Consider the following 16737-nt stretch of genomic DNA (forward strand, 5'->3'; position numbering starts at 1 on the left):
CAGATTTGTAAACGTACACGTGACTGCGTGCAATAATTGCCAAGGGTTGGTTTGCTTGCTATATATTTGCATGTAAAGCGATGTTTTCAAATTTGTTTTGCAACATACGGCGCATGTCAACGACTGACAAGTTTGAAGTCGGGAACGAATCGGGTCTCGGAATGCAATTTGAAATTCGAAAAGTTAAGTGGCGGTGTATTTAAAAATTTTAATAAAATATAGTAATTTAACTTGTGACTGAAAAATCCTTATTATTTAATTTTTTTCTCACTTATGTAAAAAAATTCTCTGATTAAAACTGTACTGTTTTTCATATATATTTTTTTTATTATCACATTTCAATTATCACATTGATCGTGTAATTACAAATTCAATTTTATGAGCGTCAAGTACTCTTTTAATATTGAATAAGAATTTTTTATCATTTATTAAAAAATTTACGCTGTAGTTTTTTTCTAAAGCCAAATTCATGATATTAAAATATTATAAAATTGAAGCTTCTCAGACAATACACGTGTCCAAAATCGGGATATAAGACATAATTAACTTTTTAGACACATATTTTAGATTTATATTTTATAGACATATTCTATAGATTTATAGAAGTCCTGTAATTAATTATATTACATTTATATACTTTTTTTCTTAAATTAACAACCTGAATACAACAAATACTTTTTAAAAATATGAAATTATATGTAAGAGAATCATTGAAGAATATTTTAGACTCGTAAAAATGATGTAAATAATTTAAAAGTATCGTGAACCAACGCAGAGCAAGTATCGAAAAATAAGAGAGTGCGAATAGTGTTAGAAATATCATTAAAGTTAAATTATCTTAAGATTAGACATTACAAGACATTTTAGTTATCTTAAAAATATCTTGATTTTGAAAACAAGCATTGCTGCTTATAAATTAAAAGAAAAAACAAGAGCTCAATGTTCAAATTAAAATTAGAAGGTGCTAGACGGCATGTATGTTTGAATCCGCATATACACGACTTTTGATCTTGAGTATGTCACTCGTAAGCTCTCACGAATCTAAACGGCAAATAAGCAAGCGGAGCATATCGCTTCCAGGATCGGCTATCGTCACCCCGTCGCTTCAGCGAAGCTAAATACGACACTTTTTATTTACGACCGAGGAATGTCAGCACTCATCATCGTTCTCCCATCTCCCCCCTCGTTCTTCTACCCCACGTATCAACGCTGAATTTCTCTCGATGATAACCGCGCGATGATCGATTCTCAAACGTTTCGTTATTAACAGCTATCTTTAGACGTTAGAGTGTCCGAGCTCCAGTCCCGAATTTTAACATAATTCTCACGCGCGATTTTATGCTGACTGCTTCTTATGCTGCTGTCACTTGATACTGTTCTCCGATTACACTTTTTGCACTTCTTATCGCTCTCTTTCTCCCCCTCCCTCCCCTCTCAATTTGAAAGTCGACCGTATCCTCGTTCGCGCGTTAAATTCAGAGAGCGAATAAAGAAATCTAGAGTACCGAATAACATATATATATTTAAAATCTAGAATACGATTAATAAAAGTATTTTGTCGCGTTACTTCGCATTTTCTTTTGTTGCAAAATTTAAACCTGCTCGCCGAAATGGAGTCGATTGAGATGTAAGTGTCCCATTGGTCGGTTCGCGAAAGTGACACGTGACTTTCTCTTCTTTCCCAAAAGCAGGCCCCGCTTGTTAGTTCTGTGCATCGCAGCCTCGCGTCGCTACTGGTCGCGACTCCATAATTCGTAATCTCGAGAGATTTACGTTTGGCACCAGAGCACCGGGACAACCGGAGGCGGCGGAGGAAAGGGTGTTATGTGACGTTTTACGCATCACAACGAACGCGTGTGGTTACGATCTTCGCGGATAAATGGCTGCCTCGCTGAACACGGTCGACTGGGAAGGTAAGACTGCGAGTCCGTCGCGGAGGACGCAGCGAGACTCACGGGTACCGTTAGACGTTTAAGGAAAAAAAAACGGATGGCTCTGCGCGGTCATTGTTTACGTTGTCAGAGGAGCGTTTCCCGAAGATCGTTCTACACGTCATCCTAGATAATGACATTATCTCGACGATCATGTCATTGCATCACGTTGCACTATTGACGATTCACTCGATGCGATGTTACATCATAAGAACGTGTTTTTTTTTCGCCAAGATTTTTGACGCCTGTTAGAGATGGTACAGCTGAGTCACGCGAGCCACTGTTGCAGATCTCAGGAAGCAGGCGAGACATCTGGAGAATGAGATCGACGCAAAGCTAGTGGCGTTCAGCAAGTTGGGCATAAACACAGGCACGAGGCATGTCAGCGCGGAGGAAGTTCCTCTCCTGGATGAGGAGCAGGTGTTCGAGAACATGGCGTTAGAGATCGAGACGCTGCTCACCAAGGTAGACTCTTTTCCTTCTTCCTCACTCTCGTGAATAGACGGATGTACTGATTCGGATGTGACTTAACACAGCTGTTCTCCATAAACGAGAGGATGAGTGAGTTGCAGCCAAATGGGGCAGCTATGCTGCACACGATGCAGCGCCACAAGGAGATCCTGAAAGACTACAAGCTGGAGTTCAATAAAATTAGAAATAACTTTACGGCCAGGAAAGATCGCGAAGATCTTTTAGGTAGCGTCCGTAAAGAAATAGAGTACGTATTATTCTGTCTTTCACTATTGTAATTTTATGTTGTATATTAAATTTTATATCAAAAACTAGATTAATCTCATATTTATTTTATATAGTAATTACAAAAGTGCGAGTGGGTTAAATCGGCGTGAAATGTATCTCAAAGAAAACCAACATATTCACAAGTAAGTTAGTTCTTAGTTTTTTATGCGCGAATTATCAGATTAGAAATTGAAATTGAATTAAAATTTGAAATAAAAGTAAAATTTACTTCACTTAACCTTTTTTTCTGATCGATTAAATTTCAATCCAATCTCAATTTTAATTTTTAGTCTATTACAGGCTAAATGAATAAGAAATTGAAATATATATTTTATTAATGTCATTTTAAATATATATACAATGCAGATTAACTTTGGCCTGTAGTGTATATAATAACTTAAATATGTTGAATATATTAAAAAATTCTTTAGAGTGCATATTTGGCAATATATATTACATCTTCTTTTCAGTTCCGACCGATTGATCAATGACCAAATAAGCATAGCGATGGAAACGCGGGATCACCTGATGACTCAGAGACAGGCATTCAAACGTATACGAACCCGATTCAATGACCTCTCCAATCGATTCCCAGCGGTGAACAGTCTACTACAGAGGATAAATCTGCGTAAAAGAAGAGACTCCGTTATACTCGGTCTCGTCATTGGTGTCTGTACGTTTTTAATGCTTCTGTACGCTTTTCATTAGATAATGACCGAGATACTTCCCGTTGCGCCTCCAGGTAGCGATTATTCATCGTGAATTTTTGCAATATGTTTGTCACAGTAAAGATATACATATACGTTTATGAGGTATTATGGCGATAATCCAATGAACATGTAGGAAACAGTACTTTAGAGTATGCAAGATTTCGTGTGTATGCGCCGTGTGGATGATTGAGTGAGTGTATCGCTTGCGTTTGATGTGCACGAAAAGAAATTCGTCTGTATAGTTTTTTTATACCGAAATACTAGACGTGGAGATATATGATATAAACGGAACTCTCATCCACGTCCACATGTTAACTTAATAAATGTTATAATATGATTTAATCTTTGTTCATAATTATACTAATGAATTTACTCAATTTCCCAAATTATTCTCGAAATGCGGTAGGATTACGTTGCAATTTCTTTACATCATATTTTAGTTCTCGTGATAATAGTTTTCTTTCTTTATATGAAAAATAGGTTTTGATGAACAATATTCAGACTTGCACACATTTAGCAGTAAAATCATTATATTTCGTATCTGTATAAACCAATAGTTTATTTTGCATTTTGCACATAACACATTTTGATGATACGATGAAAAGAAAATGATGTAAAATGGCTGATCTAGAGGCTTTTAGTCATGCAAAAAGAAAATTGTGATTAATTATTGAGTCGAATAAAACGCAGATGGAGAATTAAAAAAAAAAGAGCACTCTCGGATGCGAGGAAAGGGTGAGTATCGTCGTCGTTTTGGATAAGAATTGGTTTTACATACACAGAGACATTTATACATTGTGCATATATACACACAGCGCATTCGCTCATTCGTGAGTCATCCGTGAAAACACAGTACGTTACGAAAAAAGGAATAGTCGTTTCACTAGAAAGCGCGACACCCTGTTTCCACGTGTACTAGATACTACATTTATATAAGTCACGTGTTTGGAAAATAGGAACTCAAGCGAAATATAAAAAATACCGAATACAAAACACATACATCCCATATATCCTAGAGTTTCGCTTTTCCTACAGCCTCGATATATTATATTTACATTTCTAGCTTCACGAGAGCTCTTTTTATAAATTACCACTTCACTTCATTATAATCCTGCTCCTGAATCCATGGCAGATTCTGATTATCTTTGAATCGCACACCTACTTCATCTGATCCTGCTTCCCATATTTCGCTAAAGTAATGTAGCAATAATTAATATATCACGCATTACGAATACTCAATAGCTAAATTAAATCTACGATAAATCTCGCTCTAACATTTAATGTCTCACTTTTCTCCATTCTCTCTCCGAGTGAAAAAGGATACAGATAATTACGTAGATATCTTACAATCGGATGTTTTTTTCTATCGGTCTTCTTTATAAATGTAATATGTAGTTATCGTGTTATCCGTGAAGAATCACGCGGTTATTTGTATTGTGTACTCCCGCGGAATGATCCTTTAAGATAACTGTGGAAACAGGTGATGACGAATTTCTCTCTCCTCCCCTCTTTCTTTCTCGTTCCTTTGTCAAACACAGACATATCACGCACACGCTCTTAAGAATTAAATCACTAAAGTAAAGATTCTAATCACGGCTTGATTCTATCCAACGGACAGTACACTCTACGCTCTAAATCTGCATCTTTAAAGTTTTATCATATCATTAGAGATGATGGATCGCGAGGCCCATATCACTCACTCTTCGAATCTCGTTCAGATGTACAAACGGACAGACAATCCACATCTAATATACTTGCAGGCCGCACTGGTTGCTAGTTTATGCATCTGAATATAAATATATCAGCTGTATGTACTTTTTTCAATCTAATTCTTTTTTCCTTTTTTAAATTGTTTTAAGGCTAATTAGTTATAGGTGGAGATCGTCAAAAGACGAGGCGTCATGTTTTGAACAATATTTTGGAAAATATCTCGTTGAGGTATATAGGAAGGTATCGGATATATCTGTTTCAATTTCGTAAAACCACGCAAAAAAATAAAAGAAACAAAAAATGTATATACATACAACTCGCGTTTGTTCAAGATAAATAAAAAGGCTTCATGTAAAATTGTATTACATAATTTAGCGTATCACAAATACTTATTTTACTTTTGTACCAACAGATTAATCGATAATATTTAAGATACATGGTACAAAAAAATAAGAATAGTTATCTGTCAAGAATGTGATTTGTACACTCAGTGACTTAAAAAACAAAAATTTAACAAAAGCTATTTTTTGAACGATTAATGTTCTGTCATGATAATAAAAGAAAACAGAAAGCAATAAAATGTGTAACTTGGCACTTGCATAGTACATCGCGTCTCTCAAGTCCTATGGTAGAATTGGAAAAGTACATTTGCGATATTCGTGTGACTACCTCGTCTTTCCAGATCTAAATATTATTAACTCTTTCGCAGTGTAGCGAAAATAAAATTTTTGTGCGACCACTGTGTAAAAAAAAGATTTCTTAGATTTATATAATTTTAGTATCAAATTTTTTGAGGTCACTAAATCCAAAATAATATCGGAATGCTAACATTCAAAATGGTGGGTCCAATATAACAAACTGAAATGGAAAAAAAAAATCAAAATTGGTATTTTAAGAATTCCAAGCTTGCTGAATCTTACATTAGAATGTCAAAATATATTGCAAGATAATGTAACATTTCACGATATAATTTAAAATAAAAGCACTGTGTGTGTGTGTGTGTGTGTGTGTGTGTAAACTTTAGAACATCTATTTTTATAAGAATCCAACTACTTTTTAAAATTTCATCTGGCGTATTGAATCCGCCATTTAAAATTTTCACATTTTGATATCATATTTGGATTCAGCAATCTCACAAACCTTCGAATACTTATTTTTATAGAAATTACAAAAAAGTAAATTAGTTTCTTTTAAAGATATGTATGTATGCGTCATACACTGCGAGGGGATTAATAATAGTTTTGTAACGGTAGAGCACTAATACTAATATAGCAGTAGCAGTAATAATTTATAGTAATAAATGGTAGCTATAGTAGTAACGATAGCAGTAGCTTATGTATGTGTATATATAACGCCTCTCTAATTCGATCTGTGATCGATTTAATGATCAAACAGAAATCAAAGCTATCGCATATTTTTCCCGAAGAGGACCGATTGCTCCGATCGTTTTGCTAATCGTCTCGATTAATCCGTCCCTTCGATAGTCATCACATTTAATTGAATTTACTGGCACTTTTACAACAACGATTGATACTCTTCGGATATTAGCGCTTTGAATTAGCTTAAAACTGAACACGTTTCTAAATTGTACGGACTATTAATCGATTATACCCATATTTTTTTTTACAAGGAAAATACATGCTTTGTTATTTTTTACGCGCGATTGTGTTCTGTCACAATCAAAACAATTCAAATTTGTATTTATTCTACTACGTACCACGCGCTACGTCCATCTCTTAGAATCTCATGGGCAAAAATATGATTAACGGCGACGACATAAAAAATAAACTTCCTCCTCTAATCAGCTTATAATCAGAGCAGCGGAGATATTTTATATATGTAAGATATTATAATAAAAAGAATGACTACTTAAAAATCTACGTTGCTATGTAACGGATGAATGCTATAATTTCTCATGAACGAGATTGCATAGACATGACAAAGAAAATAAGCAGCAAGTGTGATCTTGGCCTTGTCGTTGGTTAAGCGGAAGCGTTTACTCGTACTTCGTCACGTTGATTAGTAGATTCAATTCGGAATCTACTTGGATGACGCGTTTCAAAACAGTTCCAGAGAAATAATATACGTATGTAATCACACATAGCTTCGTTCGTAATTCCATCCTCTTCTCGCATCTGGACGAAAAATCTAGGAAAAGAGGGATCTTCCTACAGTCGCATTTTACGTAACATCAAGAGCCTCGCTTGGTCCTATTATTACCTGTAATAATAAAATAACTTTATTAATTCGCAGAAATTACCAAGAGGAAAATACTCTTACCCTTGACACGAGACTCAGTGCTCAAAATGTCAATTCTTCTGTTTTCTCCGCGTCAGAGGACAGCGCTTGACGTAACGACTCCATGCAGGATTTCGGGATAAGCGTCCCGACAATCTTCAATCCTTCATCTGTCACGAATAAAAATATCAAACTGTTAAATGTTTTCAGATCAAAACGTTGAATGTCATTCTAATTCTCATATGCCTTACCTGTACGCAGTCGTATTACTTGCATCTTAGAGTTATGTCCGGATCGCGCGGCAAGCACAGTTTCCACGCGGCTCCAAACACTCAGAACTGAACCAGATAATACATTATAGGAACGTCTTCTTAACCCAACTTCGCAGTCTATACCGACAGTGGTGTTTTTGCAGTTACCACTCCAATATGCATGCGAACACGTGGTTACAGAGGCCTCATATTGTTGCGTCCAATGTGGTTCCGCCTCCTCTGCACTCACTTTCTTGTACTTCTTCTCTAATTCGCCTAGAGTCTCTTGTCGCAGCTGCAGACCCGTGTTAGGTCTGACAATAAGCAATCATTAGCTTCCAATAAAAAGAAAAATTAGGGTGCCTTTTCACACTGACGTTCGACGCTAGATCTCTAGCGATCACGTGATTACATTTCACCGTCAACGTCAACGCCAACAATGAGAAGTTCAATTTTTTTCAACTTCTAGTTGAAAACTGGTAAAAGTATTATCAATGTGGCGAGAGATAAAAATGGATTTTGAAAACGTTAATTTATTGATGTGTAACATTTAATATTATTAATACGATTATTACGTTCATTTTTCATATATCCAAAAATTTTTTTTCATAAAATGCTGCTTGATCATAAGCAACAATTGAAATATTCATTGTAAAAATATCTAACAAAAAATACAATAAATCTTAATATTATACTTAATCTTATCAATGATTAATGACTATTTTGGAATGGCCATTTGATGTTTGAAATTCACATGACATCAACTTGAATCACGTGATCTATTTTGATAATCAAATCTAACGTCAAATGAAAGGTACTCTCATAGGGCATGTTTGTGATAAATTGCGTGAATACGCAATTATTTTTTAAAAACGATTATACCTGTACACCATATATTGATCCTTCTTGCTTTCGGATTTTTTCTTGCCGCTGTCTACCATGATTGCAAGAATGGCAGTCTGTTTGCCATTGCGGATCTGATGGCTCAAATAAAAACCTTCCTTGGACCCGGTCAGATCCGAGGATTTTTCCGTAACCTCAGACCAGCTCATACCGCGCTCAACGTGAACAACATGTAGTTCCGTTGGTGCTTTACCGGTTGCATGCTTTCGCAGAAACCGATAAAGTCGTACTCTGCGAACGTTCTCGCCTGATGTGCCGAGATCAAGAATACCCATGTCGAAACGACCAGTCTTCTTGGCCTGAGTTACAATGGCGTTAAGCGTGTCGGTGAAGTATTTGAACAGACGATTTTGCAGGTCGACTGGCATCCCAAGAATGCGATTCAGGAACTTCGACATATTATTGTAATCTTTGTCGAGCGTGAGCACACCAGGCGTGCTCTCGCTGTTGCAAATCAAACCAACGCCTACCAGCGCATCCGCTACATCCTTGAAGAAATCACCGTGATAATCCTGAGGCGGTGGTACCAATGGTGGCTCGTATCTGAAATTATCATAAGTTAAAAATGTTTATATTCCATATAAATAATTTTTTAGTATACTTTTGGCTGACACAAACCCCATTATAGTCTTCATTGTCGCTTCTAGAGCCGTGCGACCGTACTTGTTGTCAATATTGAACTGCGACAAATCACGGGTCTCCGTTGCGCGACGATCACCATGTGTTAATGCGCCCAAACTTTCCAGTCGTTTTGCGACGATCGAAGCAAATCGCCTCTCTCCAGCCAGGTCCGATATAAGAAATATGTACTCCGGCGCGTTAACCTGATTTGATCGATGCGTTCGTCCAAACTGTTGTATCGCTCTGTCCGCGCTCCACGGCAATTCAAGCGTGATATGCACACGTCGCATTTGATTTCTAGCTCGCCTGTCGCTCTGTAACGATATACCGCTACTGGCTGCTTCGGAAATTATCGCCACAGTCTTCTCTCCGTCCATAAATCTGATAAAGGTATTATTTAATTATTATATTATTATATAAAACAGTATTCCAGTAATAAAATCTGCGAGTTATTAAAAATTAGTGCGCAAAAAGCAAATGCAAAATTGTAACAATTTTTATTCGATACACACCTTTGCTTCTCTGTCAAATTAAGAGTTTCTAAAGGAACATCCACCTCTGATCGAGACTCGTATTCTATTCCACCATCTTCTCTTTGCACGACGCGACCTTTTCTTCCTGTCATTTCCGCCACATTTTCCGGTCCACCGAGTTCGTCTATCAATTGATCTAATGTATTTGGCGGTAATCGGTCGCCAAGAGTTTCTATTTGCGTTAATAATTCCTCCTTCATGCTGCAAGCTCTTTCGATTGCGTCTCTAGGCGGTGCCTGATTATGAGGCATATTTCCGCCCACGGCGCTCATAGGCCCGCTTATCGCCGTGTCACCATTGCGTTTATTTTTGCTGTTGGACTGTTTATGCACTAACATTGATTGAATTTTATCCTGTGTGCTTAAACGTTTCTTTGCGGGTTTCTTTTGCTTTTTGCCCTTTTTCTTTCGTCTGTCCCAGGGATCTAGAAAAACAACAAAGAAAAATGTAGTTTTAGAGATTCTTCTTTAATGACAATGTAACAATTTCAACTAAAAAATGCAGAATAAGTAAAAAACAAAACTTTGCAGGATTGACATTTACCAACGTCAGAATCGCTATCACTGAAAAATGGATTGAAATCGGAGCTAACGTTGCTCTCCTCGTCTGTCTGATGATCGTCTTCGCTTTCGGTGCCGCTTAATTTATACTCAGAGCCGGAACTATGAGCGCCGTTCTTCTCCTCGTCCGATATCTCCTCTTCTGAAGACCAAGATCGTACTTTTTTCGTTGCACGCTGTGCCGCTTGCCGAATTGGCTTTCTCTTGCTGCCTCCTGCAGAACCGCCAGCACCATCCTCGTCATCCTCTAATTTAAATTTCGGTGGTTCTAAACCAAGAAGACGCTGGATGCGGTTACGATCTGGCGCTGGAAAATGTTTTTCCACTAGTGTCTGCAGAACTCCTCTGTAAATAATTATTAGATATATTAGTAAATATAAATTTATATTCAAGATTAATCAAATTTGCATTTCTTCAATGTATAAAACCACTACTGTATATAACACCACTAACTTTGCAGTAGAAACGAAATCGCTAAGCTCGCCATCGTCACGTTCCAATTGCTCCAAAGTGCGCGCCTCACCGGTTGATTGTAGACCGATCACAACACACTTGCCACATTTGACTGCCTCGCGTGCCACAGATACCGCGTGCTTCACTTTCGCGGCGATACAAAGATACTTGAAGAAACGTTGATGTGACGACCAGAATTGGCCCCACATTGTTTTTTTCATACGGTTCTCCGCATCTATTAGTTCTGCCGCTTCCTGGAACCTCTGCATCGCTTCCACCCACTAAATCGAAATAGATCATCACATGAAATTATTTATAAATTCATCTAAGTAAAATATTGAAGTGTTTATTACTTTGCATGATAACTTACCAAACGCACTGATTGATCGTAAACCTTCGTAAAATCTTTGGAAAGAGGTACTTCCTCGATCTTGAAGGCAACACCGTGAAAACTTAATTGACGAGCAATGTACATGCCACGGAGTTTCATATCCATAGCTACGATCTCCATCGCGCCGACACCGCGCTTCTCCACAGCAGAGATAAAACCATTAAACTCCGGGAAAGGCGTACCTTCGCCCCACATACCTAGTCGTACCATGTAGGCCATGTTGCGAGGTTCAGAAGCGCCGGTTGCGCTGGCATATACAACTCTAGCCTTTGGAAGCTTATTTTGCAATTCCAAGACCGTTAGTCCTGCGCAAATAAAAAAATTTGAAGCCATTTAAAGTAAACGCTTCAAAAGAAACTGTGCATGAAATTTTGTTCTAACCTGTTTTAGTAGGCTTTGAACTTCCAGTAGGGCATAAATTTTTTGCTCGATGACACTCATCAAAAATTATCAGACCATCGAAATCCTCGCCACACCATTGCAACAACTGTTTTAATCGGCTTTTATATTTCCCGCCACTTTGCGACGATTCACCAATTAATGCGGAATACGTGCTGAAGATTACACCTTTCTTTACATTACCATTCACAGCTGACGAGATTTTTGCGTATTTAAATTTATTCAAAGCATGTACCTGCAAGCCAATTTGTTCATTGCAATTTGTGTTCAATTTATTCTCAATAAACACTTAAATTAAAATGTGTAATTCGTTCCAAAATTAAAACTTTGATATTCCGATATACATATATTCCAGTGTATATTCAACATAATTCAATATAGATAAATTTTACGTACTTCTATTTTCGATGCTCCTATATCCTTTAAATCGCGCTCAGCATCGTACTTGAGATCGTTCGACACAGACACCCAGATGGCACGTTTTCGACCTTTCAAGTAATTCTCGAATATAATACCAGCTATAGTCCTGCCCTTACCAACACCCGCGCCGTCGCCGATTAGAAATCCGGCGCGTGACCCATCGGGTAGAAGGTGCTCATGCTGTTGTGAAGTATATGTGATGGATTCGAGTTGGAGAGCAGAGAGTGCACCGGATCGTATCGTTTCCTCTGGTATAGATAATTTATACCAAACATCAGTCGGTTCGACGCTCGACAAAGACGCCGTTTCCACAACCGGATCGGGATGCTTTCGTCCAAGTTTCACTGTTAATTACCGCAAACTTTAAGTTTGAGAGCAAAGCAATACATAAATGTGTTAAGCTAAACATTGATCGTACATTTCATCGGCATGTAATCGGCATAAGTCTCGGCGACACCCATATCTTCGTCGTCCACTTCTTCTTCTTCTGGAATACTTGGCTGCATTAATTTTGTAGGGTCGCCTGCATTCATCCACATTTGTGATACTGCTTTTCCTGTAATAATTGCAAATAATATAAGCTTGCCTCTTGAAATGGTTTTTAATTGGACTATCTTTAACATGATATCACACAAATACCTGAAAGACCCGACCAATTGGGATGAATTCCACTTTGATTAAGTAACTGAACGAAAGGATTAACACCCATGTTCATGTTCATGTTCATCCCAGGCATACCCATAAAGCTACCCATCAAGGTATTCATGTCCATGCCTAGGGAATAATTAATTTAATATTATTGTAATATAATTAAGCAATTGTAATCCATTATTAATCTAATTAATCTAATTCTATAAAAAAAGTGTGGAAGCTACATTTTTAAGTTTTTTAAATTTTTATGATATATATTCATATTAATTTTATCATTATTAATATAAATAAATAAATATATATAAAATCAAGATGTAAAAATTTTCTCCTTATGGTTATTCCTACTTCCAAATAAGATTAAATGTGAGTAAGCATAATAATCGATTTTTAATTCATTAGTGATGTATGTGCACAGATAACACTCGTACATACACCTTGGTACACAAAAACATTGCTTAAGTCGTGAAAAAAATTTGTATATAAAATTTATTGTAATAAAAAAAGATAAGATACATACTTGATTGAAGGAAAGCAGCAGGATTAAATCCTGCGAGAGCTAATCCTGGTGGAAAACCACCAGGATATCCACCAGCCGCTAATTGATTGAGTTGATTTAATTGACCTGAGCCAACAAAACCTCCTGGCGGAGTACCTTGAGAGCCTCCAACATGCACCATTTCGTAACCTGGTGTCGCAGTCTTTGTCACTAATCCTCCAGGTATATTATTGCCAAATTTTTGATTTAATTCTAAAAATAATTTTGGTAAAAAATTGTTCTTTTTTTAAAGAAGAGAAAGAGTGGATTTGGTTTAAGTGTTACATGATTTACCATTTAACGGTCCTTGCGTTTTATCCACAGGTAGAATTGCTGGATCCACAGGTTTTTCATCTTTGATACTTCCAATTACAGCAGCAGTTGCGAGATCTTTACCACCACCTAATAAAAAGTTTTTAACATTAAAATTTCATGCAAAAAAATAATTGCATTGTCATATGCAAAATTATCATTCTTAGAATGCTTTATTATAAAAAGATTTATTTGCACCAATGTACCTTAATTTTGTAAACTCAACTTTATTTATTCTTTAGCAAGTGACAATTGTGCCAATTTTTTAATTGTCTCAACAATGGTAAATTTACCTTTGCCAAGACTATCTTATATTGTATATTAGATTCTAAAGTCTAAAGAATCAGAGTTGCATAAGCCTAAGAATCTATTATTAGTACTATTAGTATTATGTTCATGTTAGTATTATGTATTAGTATTATAATGTTTAAAGCAGATAGTCTTTTCTGCTATCATACTACTACTGTTACTATTAAGTTTTAATTTTTTTTAATGCTAAAAATTAGAAAGATACAAGGTAAATCAAGTTTAAATTGACATTGGTATAAACAAGTCTAAAATATATATGCAACACAGCATACAAAGTACAATTTCATAATTTACCAGGCACTTCAATTTTATCAGGATCTTCTTCATCATCAAAATCACTCCCACTGGTATCATCGCTCACTCCATCATCATACTTTTTTGTAGCCTGGAAAAATATATGTAATCACAGATTCACCAAGAAAAGTAAAAAAATCAGAAACAAAAGATATAAGAAATTACAAGATCCATCTACAAGAACACTTGTTTGAGATTAAACCATGATGTACAATTTACCAAAATTTAAACTAAAGAATGAATATTGGAATTACATATAAAATTATATTAAAATCTCAGCACACTACTGTAATCTTCGACATCTGAATGTATAGATGCATGTTACATTCTAGCTAATAAAATATCCATCACATTACAATTGTTAAACGAGCGATTATTTGTTCTGATCCTGATCGCACAATGACTTATTAGGATGCGAATCCCTCACGCCGTTCGGCATGAGAGAACAAAAAGAAGGGGGCGTCATGCATGCTCTAGGTTAATCGTCTCTCTGAACGAGGGAAACGAGTACAACTAGATTACGCGCTAGCCCTTATTGATAAGCGCGTGCTCTGGGCCTGGAGATGTATCTCCGTCTCCCTCCTCCTCTTCTTCTTTCCAAATCCTTTTCTCGCGGAATTGATAATAGAGTGAAAAAAACCTACCATGACAAACCGAGTGCCGCGAGACCTCGCGCGCTACCTCGTCGCGACGCGTGGCGATACTAGGATGACGACGAGGACGAGGACAACGTCGCTCGACGGGATGTTCCTCCGATACCTCCGTCAGAATGTTTGCGGGCCCGCGACGAGCGCGAATAACGACAAGGTATTTTTTTTCTACTTTTTTTTTTGGTTCTCCTCCGACCCGGTTCGAGAAAGAATCGAGGAGTGCGTGCCGCGTCAAACGAGCATCGCCGACGGTTACGCGGGATAATGTGCGAGCTGCGAGGTTGGGATGACAGATGTGATTGGCGATCTACGGACGAGCCGGCCCATCTCACGCAGCTGTCGTCGTCGTCGTCAGTGTGTGCAACGCGCGCGCGACGAGATTCACAGCAGTAGCCTGAGAGTGCGTTCGCTCGGCTGCACGGCTGTCGCCATCTTGGTCCCCCTGTCCCCCTCTTGTTCATCCACCCCTCGCCGCATAGCGCGGCGGCGGCGGCGCAGCGCGAATACAAAAACACAACGCGCTCATTTGGATTGCACGCCACCGCCGTGCCGCTGATCGCGGCGCCACCGGCAGCCGGCGGGTGGTGCGCGCGCGCACACGCGCTGTTGCCAGATCGTCGAGGAAGGGCAGACTCGAAGGGCGCACGAGCGCGCACGAAAAATCGCGTTTTCATGACCGATCGCTGCGCGCGGCAGCGACCGGCAAGGGCGCGAGGAGGGGGAGCGCGAGATTCATTTTCTTTCCTCGCGCCGACGGTCGTTAAACGATGCATTACGAAAAATCCCGAGGAAAACACCGTCGCGTCACAGGAAATCCGATCGAACGTTCTTGTGACCCCCCCGCATGATTTTTAAATTAGATCGCCCGCGAGCGCTGCGGTGAATTTTCGAGCGATCGATTCAAAGCGATATTCGCATGAAATAGGAACTATGAATCGCCGCTGCGTTACGTCTGCAAGCTTGGTCGTCGCAATTTGGACAATTGCCATTATTATAAAAAAAAAAGTATTAAAAATGTATTATTCGATGTACCTACCATTTCAAAGTCGGACGATCCCAAAATGTAAGGTATTGTCTCACGTCGGTGATACGCTACTTGAAACCACTCGTCAAAGGTCGAACGATCGAAGATCGAGTGCAGACTTCGTTGGCGGCGTTTTTAACGCGGAGACCTGTTTGTTCGAGCACGTGTATACGCGATTACAATGCGACTGTGACGACGACACCAGACGACACCGCGAACAACCACGAAGCTGCCGTATCACCAACGACGAGACAGGTCAAAGATCGCCGATCATATGAAAATTTCCGCGGAATGCATATCTCGCGCGACTGTCGCGCCCTCTTGAAAACTGCCGCGGTCAGCATGAGAAACGCTAATCTAAGCGGGCGCAAGTGATAACTATTAAACGATATTTTTACAAAAATACGTAAATTTGTGCGTCGCGGATATACATATAAATTCAAAAATATCGGGATAACAATAAATTGTGAGATTAACGCTGCGCTGTAGGCTAAACATTCAGATTTACATCAAACAATTGAGAGCGGTCGGTAACTCGGTGCTCCGCTATTATCCTTGAGACTATTTGACTCTCCTGACCGACCGCGAATCCTTCTGGTGCAACATTCGCCCGTCACGTATCCGCGCGTCCACGGACGTACGCGAGGGGCACGGGGACGGCGGGTGTACGCTTGGCAACGCCGCCGCCTGCGTGCGGCGCTGATCGTTAGTCGATTTAAAGTATTCGCGCTAAAAAGAAAAGAAGCTGCGTCGGGCGAATTGGGATCGCGCGCGCGAACGCCGTTCAACGCCGCCAAATCACGGATCCCGCGTCGTATCGCAGGTCACACCGTATTTCCGGTCGCGTCGTGCGATTCGCGCGTGCATCGCCCCCCGCGACGCGATTGCTGATAAATCCGTCTAAAAAATAATAATTCGTGCTCTCGCGGAGCGTGCGGCAGTCGATCGATCCGCTCGCGCGGCAGCCGGTGGCGCTGCAGCGCGGCGTATGCGCAAACTATCCCGCCTTAGGGCGGTAATTTCATTCCCACCCCCGCACGTTCCCGCCCGAGTGATAACTCGATACGACGACGGTTCATTATTTATCGTCGTGATTACATTGTA

The 16737-nt window shown here is 38.9% G+C and overlaps 2 protein-coding genes across 3 annotated transcripts; one reads left to right on the forward strand and one right to left on the reverse strand.

Annotated features, from left to right (window-relative positions):
* The first annotated feature begins 1716 nt into the window (after window positions 1-1716).
* LOC105838588 (Golgi SNAP receptor complex member 1) lies at window positions 1717-3721 on the forward strand. Its single transcript, XM_012684267.3, has 5 exons — window positions 1717-1913; window positions 2221-2396; window positions 2468-2649; window positions 2744-2812; window positions 3140-3721. The coding sequence occupies exons 1-5, from the start codon at window positions 1880-1882 to the stop codon at window positions 3375-3377; spliced, it is 699 nt and encodes a 232-aa protein (XP_012539721.1). The 5' UTR covers window positions 1717-1879; the 3' UTR covers window positions 3378-3721.
* Window positions 3722-3919: 198 nt separating this feature from the next.
* On the reverse strand, window positions 3920-16312 carry LOC105838589 (protein strawberry notch). Of its 2 annotated transcripts, none has more exons than XM_012684269.3 (17): window positions 15646-16312; window positions 13960-14050; window positions 13339-13446; window positions 13027-13257; window positions 12498-12632; window positions 12277-12414; window positions 11835-12202; window positions 11421-11673; window positions 11019-11344; window positions 10649-10929; window positions 10179-10540; window positions 9615-10059; window positions 9100-9483; window positions 8461-9024; window positions 7579-7892; window positions 7370-7497; window positions 3920-7309 (listed from the first exon to the last, which is right to left on the reverse strand). In XM_012684269.3, exons 1-16 carry the CDS (start codon window positions 15646-15648, stop codon window positions 7391-7393), a joined length of 4110 nt encoding a protein of 1369 aa, XP_012539723.1. In that variant the 5' UTR covers window positions 15649-16312; the 3' UTR covers window positions 3920-7309; window positions 7370-7390. The 2 variants fall into 2 exon arrangements, with proteins under 2 accessions (XP_012539723.1, XP_012539722.1); XM_012684268.3 differs by lacking the exon at window positions 15646-16312 and adding an exon at window positions 14604-15631.
* Window positions 16313-16737: the final 425 nt, after the last annotated feature.

Source organism: Monomorium pharaonis, chromosome 9, assembly GCF_013373865.1.
Source record: "Monomorium pharaonis isolate MP-MQ-018 chromosome 9, ASM1337386v2, whole genome shotgun sequence".
NCBI lineage: Eukaryota > Metazoa > Arthropoda > Insecta > Hymenoptera > Formicidae > Monomorium > Monomorium pharaonis.

Excerpts from the sequence above, each read along its gene's own strand:
- LOC105838589 (XM_012684269.3), bottom strand. Across the intron at positions 10,930-11,018 it reads ACGATCAATCAGTGCGTTTG|TGGGTGGAAGCGATGCAGAG; the intron begins GTAAGTTATCAT and ends ATTTCGATTTAG. Across the intron at positions 7,498-7,578 it reads AGTAATACGACTGCGTACAG|ATGAAGGATTGAAGATTGTC; the intron begins GTAAGGCATATG and ends TATTCGTGACAG.
- LOC105838588 (XM_012684267.3), top strand. The coding sequence starts at position 1,880 with ATGGCTGCCTCGCTGAACACGGTCGACTGGGAAG. Across the intron at positions 2,650-2,743 it reads AGCGTCCGTAAAGAAATAGA|TAATTACAAAAGTGCGAGTG; the intron begins GTACGTATTATT and ends TATTTTATATAG. Across the intron at positions 2,813-3,139 it reads GAAAACCAACATATTCACAA|TTCCGACCGATTGATCAATG; the intron begins GTAAGTTAGTTC and ends TCTTCTTTTCAG.